Genomic DNA, 17597 nt, shown 5'->3' with positions numbered 1-17597 from the left:
GTGGGTGTGAACCTGACTCTACTTCTTGTAAAATGGGTGGCAACTTAACTAAGCTCTATCAGCCTCATTTTCTCCACCCGGAAAATGGGACAGTAACACTATGTTCAGTGGGTTTGCAGTGGGGATCTTGGGAGATAATGCATAAACCTTGCTTAGCTCAGCCCTGTGGACCACTATTTCTGGTAATACAGTGCTGTTTTGCTGGTTGTGATGGCATTTTTAAAAACTCTTTAATTCTACCACTTGCCATCTGTACTATATGGAATTGCCACTGTCTTCTTATTCACCTACTTACATCGCTTCGTGTGAGTTATCTAGTGTCTCCCAGCTGGTAATGACTCTTCTGTGTCTCTCTAGATGTCCTGTGATAGGGTGTGACGGCCAAGGTCACATATCAGGTAAATACACGTCCCACCGCACAGCTTCTGGCTGTCCCCTGGCTGCCAAGAGACAGAAGGAGAATCCTCTCAATGGGGGCCCCCTCTCCTGGAAACTGAACAAACAAGAGCTACCACACTGTCCCTTGCCAGGCTGCAATGGGCTGGGCCATGTAAATAATGTTTTTGTCACCCACAGAAGGTAACATTTGTTTTCTGCCTTTTGTTGTGTTGTGGTTGTGGTTGTGGTTGTGGTTGTGTTCACCTCAATGGCTTTGGGTTGAGGGAAGAATCCCTCCTTGAGTTCATTAATCATAGCACTTTAGATGGTGCAGCGAGTCTTGCCAGAGAGGTGCTTGACTCCTTTGAAGAATGAAAAATGTTATATCCTCTGTTTCTGAAAACTTACTACACAGTTAAGTGCTATAGAAACTGCACTTGTTTTTTGTGTTCTCAAATTTGCTTATGCTGCTATTTTTTAATGGTTTAGTCTTTTAATGGTTCACTTCAATTTCAAGTGCTGATATTTACTCTATTATGTAGTGTAATTGTAAACTTTCTCTTTACATATTTATGTCCCTCCCTCTTGTGAACTGGTTCAATTTCAGGCCAAATTGTAGTTATTTTGCTGCGGGGGAGATGTGACTCATCCCCAGCAGCCAGAAAGAGAATGGCACAGTGACTACTAAGTATACGACAGGATGAGAGAGATTTAGAAAACCCTTTATAGTTTCACAATGACTTAATTCCTTTGTCACTGAGTGTCGTGGATTTCAATGGAGCCCTTTGTCAGGAACACTGATCTTAGTCCAGCTTTTTGGTTCACATTCTACCTAAAGAAAAGGCACTAGCAGATTCAGTACACACTTCTCCAATCAAGGAGGATCCTTCTAGTCTACTGGTCCCTGCGTGTGATGTGGATTTAAAAACCCAGTGAAGCTTTAGTGTGAGCTTTGATTTGCTTGCGAGCAGTATGCAAACTGAGAAAAGCAGGGGCATTCTATATTTTATTTGGTTTTAAAGGTACATATCAATGGTATCAGAAAATTAACCCTTCCAGGAATTGCTGTTTTAAGTAGATATACAGCCATATCTGCTTATCGAGAAAACCTACATTTTTTAAGTGGTTTATTTTTTTAATTTTCAAATGCATGGCCATGTTCACAATAGTCCACATTGCTTTATTCTGAGTTTGAATCCTCATTTCATATTTGGGAGCGACAGTCACAAATCAAGTGTGCCTAATGGCATATTAACTGCACAGTAGCTTGACTTTCTTACTGTGGACTCAGTAATATCCATGTTAACACTGATAATGAAGTGTTAATGCTGTACTATGACGGGCACATCCCTCAGTCAGCAACAACAGGATTATCTTTAAAAATCATGAAGTTTTAATGATGACACTAAGGCTTGGTGAGGATAGGGAGCAACAGGGGCTCCCACTAGCAGTGGAAGAGTAATTGGTAGAGCCATTTCAGGAAGCAAAGTGTCTTTAAGGAGTCCAGCTGAAAAAGGGCAGATGGACATACCTTGTAACCCAGATACTGAGCTCTTAGGCTGATGCCTCAGGGAGTCTCATGTATAATGGACCCCAGAGACATGTCTGAGAATGTCTGTGGTAGCATTGCTCTGTAAAGTCCAAACTGGGAACAACCCACGTACCCACAAATTCAGGATGTGTCCAGTGGGGGGGGGGGGTGCTGCCACATGGTGGTGACAATGAAGATGTGTTCTAAGTGGATTATAGAACACAATGCTTGCTGAGCAGAAAAATAATTGTTGAAGAATATGTAGGGCATGCTTCTGTTTCCAAAAAGTAAAAAACAAGTAACAATATTGCATTTAAAAAGCTAGGGTATCATCAACCTACAATTCAAGGCAATGGTTATGTCTGGGGGCAGGAGAGGCAATTGTTGAAGTCATGGGGAGCTTCAAACATCTTCATGTTTGAAGGTAAAAGGTATTTACTCTGAGAGTATTCTTTAAACTGCAAATACACACTATGTATTTAGGTACATATTACCTATTTCATAGTAAGAGAAAGAAAAGTATGATTTCAAAATTAGGCTTCAACATTAATGCCAAGATATTATTCTCTAGGAGAAAGGAAATAATTATGTGTGAAAACAAGTGAATAATTCAGACTTCACTGTTCTTCACTAGAGAGTTCTCTTGCTACTTGGAAGATTTAAGAGACTGAATTCACTTTGGGGTATTCTCTTTAAGGTGGAATGCTACTCTTTACTATATATAGAATGTAGTGAAATAATGTAATAAAGTTCCTAGCTTATAGCCTGGCACATAACGGTGTCTGACCCAGACAATTTCCTTTCCTTTTCATAAAAATTATTTTAACATATGTGTATATATCCAATAATTCATTAATAATTCATTAAAGTAGGAATGACTTATGCTGAAATAGCATGATTTAACCTATGAGACACTTTTATATAGTCCGTATTTTGCCCCTCAAATCCCCGAGGTTGTTCGGTACTCTTTCCCATCCCTGACAATGGCGAACATCTATTCAGGGCACGCTCTGTTCCAGTAGAGAGCACTGTTCTAAGTACCTTAGGTGGTTTATTCCTTTAATCCTTTACAAAACCCTGTGAGCTACAGAGGTAGTACAATTATCCTCCATTGACAGAAGAGGACAAGCACAGGGAAGTTCGGGATTGCCCTTGCACACAGCGTTAGTACAGCAGAGCCCCTGTCGTGAGCACAGTATCATCTCCATCCTTGGCGTTCAGGGGATCTTTCTGTGTGCCAGCCTCACAGCCTTTCCCCAGCCATTCTCTCTAAGGTGAATTTCATAATTTTTCTCACTCTAACATGCACCAAAACAGGAATAATTACAAAACTCACCTTATAGGATGGTTGAGAACAATTTGATCCATGCATTTACATCAGCATATTTACAAACTAATTATTTTAAAACCGTGCTTTAAGTCTTGCATGGCATACTTCTATTTTGAAAAACTGGCAGTCTGGGAAAACAAATGTTTTTATATAAAGACACACAGACACACACATTCACACATACAAACACACACACATACACAATATGGATGTTTGTAACTTCAGACCAGAACATTTATGACAATTAGACCTCATTTAGTCCTGTGCCATAACTGTCATTTTTTAGGGTTTTTTTAGTTTTTTTAATGTAAACTGTGATGTCCATGTAAATTGTATCATCAGAAATATCACTTTAACAAGGCAGATGAAGATATGGTTTAAAATTGCCATGATATGTGATTAAATTGCAAATTGGTCAAAACCATAAAAGACATTTTTTCCTGCTTTTGCAATTCAGAGCCCAAATCTTGACAGAGACACCCCAGTCAACCTCTATCTTTTCTTAAGCAACAGTTTGAAGCCCCATGGATGATGTGGTCATCCTCAAAAGGAAAAATGACATTTTATCATTTTTTTATCCCAGTTTTTTTTTTTAGTTTAAGATTTGTTTTATACCCTGGAAGATGTAACTGCATTGGAAGATACAAACTATCAAGTGACATTGTGAAACCATACCCTCACTTTCATAACTTAACTATACCCTTAGGTTCTAAGTCACATAGCTGTGGACACTTCATTAACTCTCCTCACCACTGTGTTACAACTGAACATTTATTGTCTTGTTGTTGGAACAAAGCTGATTGTTTAGAGGACAGAGTCAGGGATGTTCTCCTGAGCTATTAGTAGCCATTACCATTACACGACAAATGGACTTACTACAGGTCACTTTCCTTTAAAAGATTTTTTTGCTTTATTTGAGAGAAAGTGAGTTTGAGGGAAGAGGGAGGGGTGGGGAGGTGGGGAGTCAGAGAGGGAGAGAGAGAATCCCGAGCAAGCTCCCCACTGAGCGTAGAGCCCATGCAGGGCTTGATCCCACAGCCCTGAGATCATGACCTGAACTGAAATAAAAAATTGGATACTTAACCCACTGAGTCAGCTAGGCACCCCACTACAGGTCACTTTTAAAATCCACCTTACCAACTAAATATTAATCCTGTTCATGACCATTTTCTGAGAACACTATATAGGACATAAAGTAAGACAGACTTATAGAAACTTTTCAGAAAAAGAAAAAATATAATGAAGCTTATATAGGCCACATTGTATGGTGAGAATCTTACAAAATAGGAAAATCTGGTTTATCGTTCTGTTTGTGTTTTTTCATTATTTTCTCCTCCTGTGTTAAATATTTCATAATTTATCAAGTTTTGGCAAACCACATATCCTTCTTTTTCTATGTAATATTACATATGTATTATTTTTGGATTTCATATAATCTTCATATAGAATAACTTTGAATGTACTTTAAAATACATTCATAGAGTGCTTGGGTGACACAGTTGGTTAAGGGAACGACTCTTGGTTCAGGTCAGGTCATGATCCTCAGGGTCATGAGATCAGGCCCCAAATCTGGCTCCACGCTCAGAGGGGAGTCAGGTTGGGATACTCTCTCTACCTCTCCCTTTGCCCCCTCCCCACTGAAATAAATAAATAAATCTTGAAAAAAAAAAAAAACACACATTCATGTAGCAAACATTTATTAAGGCCCATGCTTTAGAAATATTTCTTTTCACTTTGCCAAGTGTTGTAATGCTTGAATTGAAAATGATTATTTTGTACATGAATTGCAACCAAATATCTGTAGGAAAAAAAATATTCTAAGTGGCTGATTGTGACAATTTTTAACATTATTTAAAAATTGCATCTCCAAAAATACAACAAAATTGCAAAAGAATGAATGGTTACTTAAAACAACAAAATCATTTGATCATCTACTATAGCAAACAAATTTTGTTCAATGTTTCATTATCATTTTGGTGCAATTTAAATAAAACAGATGACATTAAAGAAAGGAAGCACAGCTGAAGAATACAGCAATTAAGGAAAAGATGTAAACCCCACTGCAGGACAATACACCGCCTGCAGGCACTGCATTTTAATATATTTATAGTGGTTCCTTTCATTCTCCTTTCAGCATAGGCATTTTTTTTTTAATGAAAAGTAATGTTTAAAAAATTAAGATTATAAAGTAGAAATGTTCTCATGTCCAAACGGCATGTGATATACCAGTTTATTTTTATTATTTTGGGTTTAATTTGAGTCATTCTGTAAAGACCAGACTATAGTACATAAAAGACAGGAAGAACTAGATCCTGCTTAATTATTCATGGAATATTGACTCATTTGGAACAATTCTTATTTGTAATATATATGTACTATTTTACATTTACAGAAAATAAAGTAACCATTCCTAAAAAAAGGCACTTGTATGAATGCAGAATAGTAACATTTTAACAAAATTAATTAAATGATAATATCAGTAATGGTTATTTGAATTTTGATTTAAAGAGCAAAAACACAAAACATAATTATATTATCTGAGGGCCTTTGCTTTTGTGTTCATAGATATTAGGTGTTATTTCTACAACGAGACTGAAGATTATAATGTAATTAGTAGGCAAAGACTTAGTAAGTGATGAATATAAAATTTTAATTTTTGTAAGAAGTAACATGTTTTTTTTTATTATTTTTTTATTATGTTATGTTAGTCACCATACAGTATGTCATTAGTTTTTGATGTACTTGACATGTGTTAAAAAAAAAAAAAAAGGAGTAATATGTATTTCACACACTGGTACTATTTCTATTCTCACAGCTTATCCGGATGTCCTCTAAACGCACAAGCCATCAAAAAGGGCAAGGTCTCGGAAGAACTAATGACCATCAAGCTCAAAGCAACTGGTGGTAAGAGCACAGGGCTAGAAAGCTACCATCCCCACCAAGGTCTCAGCCATAGCTCCCCAAAGTTGTTCTCCTGCCAAATTAATCTCTATATGGAAAATGTAATTTTAATATACAAGGAGGATGTTTTCCTTGAATCTCAACTAAAACTATAACTTCATCTAAAAAACAACTTCTTGGGTTTTTTTTTTTTTCCTTTTTCATTAAGTATCTCTAACACAGAAAATCAAGCATTACCATTTGAAGGACTAAGACACACCAGCTGAACTTTTGTCCTTCAGTCCTCAAAATCACACCTTTGCATGAGTGTGTGTGTGTCTGTGTGTGTGTGTGTGTGTGTGTGTGTGTGTGTTCCTGTTGTAAGCCTTCTATCAAATTTCAAGAAATACAGTTTTGGGCATCTGTCTTTGAATCCTTAAGGTTTGTTGCATCCTCGAAATATTTTTATGATGAATCTGGATGATTTAAATTTATATCTATACTTCCCTAGTGTCAATGCTTTATAAAAGTTAGTAATGCAGTTTCTGAACTCTGTCTTTGGATCCTCCAATTTTCCTTTGATTCTTGAGTGCTTTTCGTAAGAGTTCCCATCAATGTCATCTCAAGCATGTGTTGTTTCCTTAGATCATCTTTCTAAAGCATCTAGAAACAATGGCAAAGCATTGTTTTGTTTTGGAGATTGATTTGATGACATCTTTGGCACATAACTGGATTGGAGTAACTGTTTTTACCTTACTTCTTTAAGCATTTCCCAATCTTTTAAATTTGCTATGATTTTTTACAAAGAAGATATGCAGTATCTGAGGGAGGGAAGCACTTTTGAGCCTCCTACAATTTCCCTTCTGAAGTTTTCATATGCTGTCAGATGCATTATCTGAAGTGGCCTCTTGGGGACCTGCTCTCCCTCTTGGAGCCACCACTAAGAGGTGAAGGGGGTCAGTTTGCCTGTGGAGGAGGAATAAAAGAACTGGAGGTTAGAGATTGTGCTGGACATTCTTTCCAACACCTAGATGCTCAGTAAAAGTGCTTTCTCCAGATATTTTTCATTGTTCCTCGGAAATCCCCCACTTCTCAACTGCCTCTTAGCACATTCTCTGTAAAACTGGCACAATTTTATATGTGTGTGTGTGTGTGTGTGTGTGTGTATACATGTATTTTTTTTAATTTATATGTCACCTTCTTTCAAGCAATAGTTAAATGATGGGGAGTGCAATGCTACATTAAGAAAAAGTTAGTTAGAAGTTAATTCAAAAAAATGAGACAAAAGGAGATCAAAAATAAGAAAGCAAGGTGGGACAAGCCTGAGGATAATAACAGGAATGTGCGAAGCAAGCCTTTTTGTAGTGGTTAAAAAGGGATCTCAGATTTTACTTTCAGCTCTTTAAACCCCAAAGCAAAAGGAGAGTATAATCACTGTAAGAATCACACAGTCAGCAAGAAATTCAAAGCAAAACTTTCTCTGGAAGTGAGTACATGAAGAAAACATTTCCTATGAGTCTTCATTATAAGAACACCAGCAACACCTTTAACAGTAAATATAATAGAAATCACAGGCTCTTCCTAATAAAGATAAGAACAAAACAGTAAGATAAGAACAAAACAGTTGGCATTGCAACAAATTATAGTAAAGCTTTGCAGAGTGCCAGTGAGATGTGGGGCGGGTACACACAGTTCCACTGGGCTGTTCAAACCCCCTAGTAGATGGTTATAGTAACCCCAGAGCAGATGGACTGCACATACCTTCTTTGAAGGGTGCTTTTTATTTTTTTTATTAATTTTTAAATTTTTGATTAACATATAATGTATTAGCCCCGGGGATGCAGGTCTGTGAATCGCCAGGTTTACACACTTCACAGCACTCACTATAGCACATACCTTCCCCAATGTCCATAACCCAACCACCCTCTCCCTACCCACCTCCCCCCAGCGACCCTCAGTTTGTTTTGTGAGATTAAGAGTCTCTTATGGTTTGTGTCCCTCCTGATCCCATCTTGTTTCATTTATTCCTTTCCTACTCCCCAAAACCCCCACATTGCCTCTCAACTCCCTCATATCAGGGAGATCATATGATAATTGTCTTTCTCTGACTGACTTATTTCACTAAGCAGAATACCCTCTAGTTCCATCCATGTCGTCACAAATGGCAAGATTTCATTTGTTTTGATGGCTGCATAGTATTCCATTGTGTATATTTATACCACATCTTCTTTATCCATTCATCTGTTAATGGACATCTAGGTTCTTTCCATAGTTTGGCTATTGTGGACATTGCTGCTATAAACATTCAGGTGCACGTGCCCTGAAGGGTGCTTTTTAAATTGAGCATCTTCAGCTGAACTTTCAAAGGATGTGAAGCAGCAGAAAGATGGCCTGGAACACATTGACAAGTGTCTGAAGTACATTTATTCTAAATGGGCCAGGAAACTGGAAAATTTACACATTTTCATAATCTAAAAAGCTAGGGGCTGATGCTTTTCTGAAGCCTGAGAACCCACAATAACTTGTGTGTGAAGAAAAATCCACCTGAGTTCAAGTCAGTGGTCAGTGGAGGGTCAGGGAGGACCTAAAGTTATTTGAGCCCTTCTCTAATGATGTGCCATCCCCATACTCCCCTACTTTAAAGCTTGGACACAGCCATGGTTCCCTGGATGACTTATAAAACAGGCGTAACCCAACATTCCCCAGATCCTAAAAAGAAATCAAATTGCAATACCGTACACAGTGCATATGACTTTAAACTTCTTGTTGTTCTATATTAAATTAAAATAGATACAAATCATTCAGGCAGTTGGTCGGATTACCTAACATGTTAGGAGAATTTTACCTACAAACCAATTAAAACATGGAACGTCAACACCAAAAATATTTATGTTTATTTTAGAAGAATTGATCTTTAGTTCTCCTCCTTGCCATAATTAAATTGCCATGCTAATTTTTTAAAGACCATTACTGGTCCTTGATAATAAAATTAGAACATCTGTACATGAATAAACCCTTGCCTTTCTGTTCTTTGTGAGACAAATAAAAGTTATAATGGTTGACCTATGTATGTGTTCTTATATTTAGCAGATCCTTCTAGTTCTTTCCATGTGGCAAATTACCATGCTTTAAATATTGTGATACATTATTCTTTTCTGGATAAAACTTTATCTAATAACTTAAAGCCCCTTATAAGTTGAGCATATCTGCTATATACAAGTGTTTACATCCCTTATTCATTTATACAGAATATAAAGTATTATTATAAGTTATGTAATCCCTAATTATGTATATTAGGCATAGATTTGCACCAAGTAAAGGAAGCATATTCTTTTGATTTTAAACAGGTTTCCCTATAAGGAAACACTGAATAGTTCTACTAAAATATTTAGTGGAAAGTTTATATGGTTTCCATGGTCAACAATATATGGCTAGTCTAACCCAGCCCTCTACTTCTACTCTCTATTCTGTTGTGTGTATATCCATCAAGGAACATCAGCGCAAATATTTAACGGAAAATTTCAAAGCAGATTAAATATCCATGAGTAAAGGTAGCATTAAAATGGTTAAGAGAACATATTCTGGAACCAGAGAGCTTGCGTTTTGAATCCTAGCTCTACTGCTTACTATTTAACCTCTTCATGCCTTGTTTTCCCATCCATAATATGAGGTAAGAAGTATATCTACCTCTTGGGATCCTTAAAGAATCAAATTAGTTCATATTTGCAAGTGCAGTGTGAAATTCAAAATCTGTGGCATCCTCTCAGTTCCACTCAGTGGCAGAGCCTCTTAAAGACGGTGTACGGAGAGGAGGTTGACAGATAAATAATCAATAGAAATAGATAAGGTAATGTATTCATGGAAAAAATTACAAAGAGACTGGCTAAAATACCTACCTTTCCCTCAAAATTAAAAAAAAATCCCCCCAAATTCCAGAAATCATAACAAAAACATTAGTTCATTTATCCATTAATTGCCTGAGAATTTATGGAGTGCCTATTATGTGCTGGATCCCATCACAATGTTCCTTTTTTGAGGTCTCATCTCATGATCATACCTTCCCCATAGACTTTTGTTCTTAGGCATCTTTCAAGTGGCCCCATCTTTGTCAAGAGTCTTGAGTGTCTTCGATGCCAGGGGAATGTAATCCTAACTAGAGCTCAGTACAAAGAATCTGGGCTCACAGAGTCTTCTCACAAATATCTGTGACTTCACAACCAAAATTAAACTCTTGATTTTCCTGCTGGAAGCTTCTGCTCCCCTAGGCTCCCTCATCCCTGGAATGCCACTAGTTGCCCAGCTGCTCAAGCAGAAACAAATAGTCTTCCTTGATTCCTCCGTTCTCTTATCTCCTTCCTCCCATTCATCACAAGATCTGCGAATCCCACCTACAAGTATTATGTTGAGTCTACTTCTATTACACTTACTACCACTTCCATGGGGCAAAGAACCATCAGATGAGCCAGGATCCCAGTGATAATCTCCTAACTGGTCTTCTGGTTTCTGTTCTCTCTCCCTGTCACCCCATTCTCTACTCAGATCTGAGTTATGCTTTCACAAAGCCAACCAGATCACATCAACTCCCCTGCTTAAAATTCTTCACTGGCTCCCATCGCACAGGGAATAAACCCAAGCTCTTTGCGAGGTCTCCCATGACCTGTTTCTTCACTCATGAGGGACTTCTTATAGGCCAGGGAGCAGAATATCCATTCCCTTCCCACCCCAGGCCTCTGTGCTTTCTAGTCCCTCCCCTGGGATGCTCATCCCAACCCAATCCCAAGCTTTTCATGTGCCTGTTTTTTACTGTATCAGTAAACTCTCAAATTAAAAGAGGCTTCCCCAGCTCCCTGCTTGTTTCCTTCATAGTTCTTCATATTTTATCAGTTGCTTCCTTGCTTATTGTCTGCCTCACCAGATACTATGTAAGAAAATGCCATTTTCTGAAGTGGAATTTTATTGAAAAGAGACAAAAAGGAAAAACAATTTGGCAAAGAAATATAGCAATAGAAATTTTCATTTGCTCAAACCAGAAAAATTTTAAGTGCTAATAGTACTCAAAATACCTGTTTAATGGATCATCTACGCTCCCTGGTGTTGTCAAAAACAAGTATTTCAATCCTACTCATCTGAGAAATAAAGATCCTGTACTTGGATACCAACTGGTAAAACTTGGTGCTCAGAAACCAGTGAAATTCCCCGGATACAGTCAGCCAGTTCAGAATAAATCCTGTGTCCTGGATGTTATATAACCATTAGTGTGGTCCTGGGTGATTGTTTATTGTTCTCTTAGGAGCTGTGTCACACTGTTGACTCATATTCAAATTGGTCTAGGTACTAAAATATCCAGATCTTAGTTGTTGGTTTGCTTTTCTTCTTTATTGAATCTCAGAGCCCCGTATTAGATCAATCTCGTGGCATACTCTCTTCATTGGTGCATGCATAGCCCACTTTTATTTAGGTGGTTAGTAACATAATAAAGCAGTAAGGACCCACAAAACAGCCACCCGTCTTCATCAAGCTTTATGTAAATAGAGCTCACAGTTTTCTTAACATGTTATTGGTAAGAGTCATTCATGTTGTTTTGGCGGGCATGCAGTGTGTTTCCAGGCTGGGCTTTTGTGAATGTGTTGTGTTCATCTAGTGCATGCCTCCTCTTGTGCACCTGCAGTCGTTTGTCTCAGGTGTGTACCTAGGGATGGAATTGCTGGGTCATAGAGCACGTGAAGTTTACTTTCAGAGGACAATGAACTGTTGTCCAGAGTAGTAACCCCAGAGCAGTGTAAGAGTCTAGAACTCTTTCAAACAAGTTGTCAGTTTTCTCATCCTTGCTCTCATGAATTCAATCTCATTAAATCTAAATGCAGAAGTTTACATTTATCCATCTTAATTGTTATCATCTCTTTGGTGCAGATTCACTCACCTCATGTCCTGCTTCTGTCCTTTTTAATATGAGCTTCCATTCTGAACTTAAAAAAAAATACTTAAAATGCATTCATATTCCTTCTATAAAATAGTGATGAGAAATAACTCCCACTCATTGAGAACCTACTATACATTCAGCACTTTATAATTTATTGCACTAATTCTTACAACATAGATTTTATGCTTATTTTATTGAAGAAGAAACTGGGGCACAAAGAAATTAAGTAAGTTGTATAGGTTCAAGAGCAAGAGTCAGGGCCAGCATTCGAATTCCAAAGCCCATGTTCCTTCTCCTAGATTGCATTGCTCCTTATCCAGCTCTACAGAGGGAACCCAAATTTTGTGTCCTTGGACTCTAAGCCCCCTGCTTACACCCCAGCTCTGCCTCCAGTGATGATTCATAAGGTCCTACACAGGTAATAAATATACAACTAATCAGCATAATTCATGTCATAACTGTTCTTACAACACTGTGTACGAGAGGATGCATGGGCTATGGAATTCATTCCTAGCTCTGCTGTTACTCTGGACACAGGCAGGTTATGCAGCCTCTGTTGTGATGAGTGTGGCTGCATTTAGCTCCTCTAGACTCAGTGTCTTCATATGTGAAAAAGGTATAATGGAACATGCCCCATAGTGTGCAGTGAAGTTTAAATCAGAAATTATCTGCAGACATGTGTAGCAACATACCTGGAACATAACAGTGCTACATTAAATGGTATTACTTTTCTACTCCTTTTTCTTACAAAATAACTCTTTAACCCACTTTTTTAGAATCTTGGATATAGATTTGGGTAAAAATTCAACATTTCAAATTAAAGTCCAATTTTCACTTAGCAAAGCACAAATTTAAACATAAAATGACTCATATTGTCACTGTCTCATATTTTCTGTTTAAACTCAGATAGTCTGACTTTTTGTAGGTTTAGAGAGTGATGAAGAAATTAGGCATTTGGATGAAGAAATAAAGGAATTGAATGAATCCAACCTTAAAATTGAAGCAGATATGATGAAACTTCAGACGCAGGTAAAAACAACAATAACACAACAGAAAAGCTATTAGTTATCTTTAAAGTGATTGCAATCAATAGCGGAGGCAAAACATAAAACTGTTAAAAGTTGTATAAAAAAATAAACTGATATCTTACAATGAATACATTGACCATGTCTCGATGACACCATTGCATGGCTAGGTAGATCACCCTGGGCCATCATTGATTATCTGTAGGAAAAGCTACTCATGTTTTTGCCTTGGGTGTCTTAAAGGCTTTAGAAGCAAATAAAGCCAATCATCCTGTAACTAGAGTCCTGCAGAGCACATGGTGTTTTCGAAAAACTGTCATTAGAAGATGTAAGAGTAGTTAGTATTATTCAAAGTTCAAATAAACAGATCTTTTCACATTTGAATTTTCTAGAACATCTCTGAATGTGTATTTGTTAGAAACAGTCTTTTTGGAGATTTTTCTGGAGACACTGTTTACTGAAAAATCCAAGCAATTTCTCAATTCTGTATTCTTCTATGTAACATCTGCCCCATCCTCTGACTAGATTTATCCAAATGGAAAATATTTTTTTATATTTTATTTTGAGCCAATGGTTAACCCAGTCATATTTGACCTATATTAAGACTTACATCTTAAGAGACTTGTATTGGTAGCTGTGTTGAAGACAGGCCAAGAAGAGATTGCATGGGGCAAAGCCAGGCATAGGGCCACCCATGAGAAAGCAGTCACAGTCACTCCAGGGGCTGGACCCAGGGGCCATCAGTGCAGGTGAGGACAGTCTCCATCTTGGATATTGTGAAGGACTACGAGAAAAAGAGAGCTTTCAGGCCTGAGCAGTGTTCAAGTTGGGAAAATGAGGACTGTGTGTGGAGCAGGTTTGGGGGAAGTAGAAAAGGCTCACTCTTGAACATACTAAACTTGAGATAGTCACCACGTAGCCATGTGGAGATGTGGAATTTGCAACTCATAGGAAGTCTGGGCTAAAGATGTAAACTTGGGAATGTGATTCCAAAACTTAAAGCAATATGAGGGGTTGTGGTTTTATGAGAAGTTGTGGAGTAGTACGCATTCCTTGGCAGTCAGGTTCAGCGGATGCCTTTCCTTCAGAGAGAAACCTCTTGCCCTCCTCCAAATCCAGCTGCTCACATTCCCAAGTTACTTCCTTTTCAGATCACATCTATGGAGAGCAACCTAAAGACAATAGAGGAGGAGAACAAGCTCATAGAGCAGAACAACGAGAGTCTGCTGAAGGAGCTGGCGGGCCTGAGTCAAGCTCTCATCTCAAGCCTTGCGGACATTCAGCTTCCACAGATGGTAAGTCCAAGGCAGGACCTTGGCTTGCTCGGTTGCAGCGCCCTTACGCACTCACCAGGAGGGCCACCCGTCAGCAGCCACACAGGTAGTGCGCATGCTCTATCGCGTCTGACAGGCAGCCACCTCCCTCACAGGGACCATGACAGACACGTACATTAAATTACATGAAAGCCAAAGGTTTTTGAAATTGCAGGAATCATTTAAAGGTGAGGGTTTATTCAAAACTTGCTTTATAATGTAATACAAAGGTTGGAGGCCAAAGCTCCCTCCTAAAAGTTTATTTCCAAATAGAGAACTTAGAAGACTTACAGCCATTCGTGCCATCCACTCTTGCTCAAGAACCATAATAAAAAAAATATATATATATTTTTAATTTGGCGTTAAGTAGGAAGAACATATTCATGTTCTCATATGAAATAAAAAGTGAGCAAGTCATCCTTATTTTCAAAATCTAAACATATACTTGAGTTTTGGCAACTATTTCAAATTCATAGATAATTAGTTTCTGTCACATTTTCATAAATATTACAAACATTTGGAAGAGAGGCTGCATTGTTGAATGCTTTTAATTTCCTTAATGCTTAGAGCAAGTTCTTTAGAGCTGCAAATTTTATATATAGAATTTATATATAAAGATATATAAAGAAACAGCAATTTCATGAAAAAATATGATTGGTTTACCTGAAAGCAATAAATCCCTCAGTTTACCCAATTTTGCAGCATGGAACCCTCATCTTACCCAATTCCAAAAGTGTCTCTTGACAATTAAAAAAATCGATAACAAAGGAAAATAAATTATTACTTTATGGCTAGTATTAAGGTACATTTTAGATATTATTGTAATATTATTTATGAACATTTGTCTAATTCATACTTGAAATTTGTATTCATTACTATGTTTTCCTTCACAAATGCCATAAAAATAGTCATTACCATACAAGAGAAACTGTACCTTATAGAGCTATATGCAAGGCAGCCTAGTGGTGATTTTTTAAGGTTGATTACACTAAATATTCACACAGACACCCAACAGTCAGCTTTGGCCTTCCCATTCTGTAGTTGAGGATATCAAAGTTCAGAGATCATGTAATTTGATCCAGGCTCCAAAGCCAGATGAGCCAGGCTTTACTGTGTGGACTTTATCCACTTTGCTGCCTGGGTCCTGGTCCAGTTACAAACTCTCCAAGAAACCCATGACACAGCAAGGGCAGAAACTGAAAGGGAACAGAAAACCATGGTTAGACAATACTCATAATTCAGATCAATATCTTGCTAAGCACAGCAAGATAATCTTCAGAATTAGCAAGCCTACCTTCTAAATAACAGCAATAATGATAACATCCTTTATTGCTCTAGTATTTAGACATTTGAAAAATCCTTTCTTCCAAGCATTTCATGAAGCAAGTAAAGCACATTCACATGTTTTCCAAAAGGTGGGAAAATAGAGGAACCCAGAAATGGTTAGTAGCATGCCCTTTGTGTCTTGCACTTCCCTTCAGGCACATGTGCAATTTACATGGATCAAGTGACCACTCTCTGAAGCACCACATTAGACAAAGAAGCTACTAAAACACACAAAAAGAATAAGAGATAAGCAGATCTTGGTGAATCTGATGTGCTACCTGAGCAGAGATAGAAAAATGCAAGGATATATTACAATGATGCCACAAGGGGAAAATATAGCCAAAAAGGTGTCTGAGGATGAAAAAAGAAAAAAATGTCCACCTGGTTAGTGAGCAACTTGCTCAGATCTTAAGTGCCTTTAATTCCAGCCCAGTGCTGTCAAAGGAACCACCTGGTTCAAGCAAAGTCTTCCTCCATAGCCTCTCCGACATTCCCCTTGTGCAGACAGGAGGTCTGTGGCGCTGGGCATGTGCAACTGAAGCTGAGGCAGCCTCCCCAAAGCAGTGCAGCTCTGAGGGGTCCCGCTCAGTAGCCAGGTATCTATCTGACACAGCTCCAAATTGACCACAAAATATTAACAATCACAGCGGGCCTGTCAATGGAGTCAAGAGTGAACAGTTGAATCCCAACATACTCAGTGTCTCTCCATCTCCCTAAACTCCAGCAGCCATATGGATTCTTCCCTTCCCTTTAAGACCCTGGAGTCACTGATACTCTTGGTGTTACTAGGTCCTCCTTTTGCCCCAGCCTGAGTGACTCTGATTGGTTCCATGTGTTTTGTCTTCATTTAGGGGCCTATCAGTGAGCAGAATTTTGAAGCATATGTAAATACACTCACAGACATGTACAGCAATCTGGAACGGGACTATTCCCCGGAATGCAAAGCTCTGCTGGAAAGTATCAAACAGGCAGTGAAGGGCATCCATGTGTAGGACCACAGCGCTGCCAGGCAACAGAAATTACAAACAGCAGTAACACAGACGGATCTGGAAGGGACTCCTGTGCTGCTAAGGCACATAGGTTGCCGTACTGCATTTACAATTGCAACATTGCACTAATTTTCCCCCCCAGCTGACATAAAAAGGAAAGAAAAACTATGATAGACTCTGGATTAAAAGCGATGCAGTCAAATATCAGATCTTATTTATTTTCATATGTTTTAATTTTATTTCTTCATTGCACTCTTTTGGATTTTTTTTTTTGTAAAGTATATGTAAAATAAATGTGACATTTTTATATTTTATTTATTTCTAATCAAAGAGTTTTTTATCTTTTAACTGCATTTTGAAGTCTGCCATATTTTTACAAGTGTGTTTATTAATTTATTTTCCAATAGAATTTAAATAGAAATGCTATTCTCAAATCACATACCTTGCTGGGTTTAAATGAGAAAACAAAAAAAGTAAGAAGGAAATCCTTGTCTAAGGACTGCACTATGGTCCGGTTTGATTTTTATTGCACATTTCTTTTCCTCCCTTTCACTGGTTTTTGTATTTGTAAATGAGCTTGCCGTGAGGTGCGGGAAGAAATAAGAAGATAAATGGCGCCCACTAGTGGGAAATGCGCACTCACAGTAGCACAGTGTACTGGAAAACAGCCTGTTCAGAATTTGTTAGCAATAATTAAATATAGCAATCAGCAAAGTATTCGACTTGGCTGTACGGTTTTAGTTAATATGAATTATTTATTTGACATGTTTTAAAGAAACATAAGCTTTTTTAGTGATGCAGATTTGTCTGTTTGTTTTTCAAGTCATATCAGATAGTTGGCAACTCTTATCCCAAGATGAGAAATAAGACTTGATGTGACCAGCCAGGCTTTCCTGCCATATGTT

At 37.9% G+C, this 17597-nt stretch overlaps 1 protein-coding gene across 3 annotated transcripts in view; it reads left to right on the top strand.

The window, feature by feature from the left end:
- Positions 1-16977, top strand: part of ST18 (ST18 C2H2C-type zinc finger transcription factor) — a 103069-nt gene extending 86092 nt beyond the window's left edge. For all 3 annotated transcript variants that reach the window (XM_032841167.1, XM_032841168.1, XM_032841166.1), the window contains 5 exons: positions 358-579; positions 6055-6143; positions 12965-13068; positions 14216-14359; positions 16555-16977. In XM_032841167.1, the coding sequence (XP_032697058.1) occupies positions 358-579; positions 6055-6143; positions 12965-13068; positions 14216-14359; positions 16555-16695 (700 nt within the window). In that variant the 3' untranslated portion in view covers positions 16696-16977. The remainder of the gene's footprint in view (positions 1-357; positions 580-6054; positions 6144-12964; positions 13069-14215; positions 14360-16554) is intronic.
- Positions 16978-17597: the final 620 nt, after the last annotated feature.

Source organism: Lontra canadensis, unplaced genomic scaffold, assembly GCF_010015895.1.
Source record: "Lontra canadensis isolate GAN:19392208 unplaced genomic scaffold, GSC_riverotter_1.0 scaffold121, whole genome shotgun sequence".
NCBI lineage: Eukaryota > Metazoa > Chordata > Mammalia > Carnivora > Mustelidae > Lontra > Lontra canadensis.
This window is presented reverse-complemented; position numbering and strand designations above follow the sequence as displayed.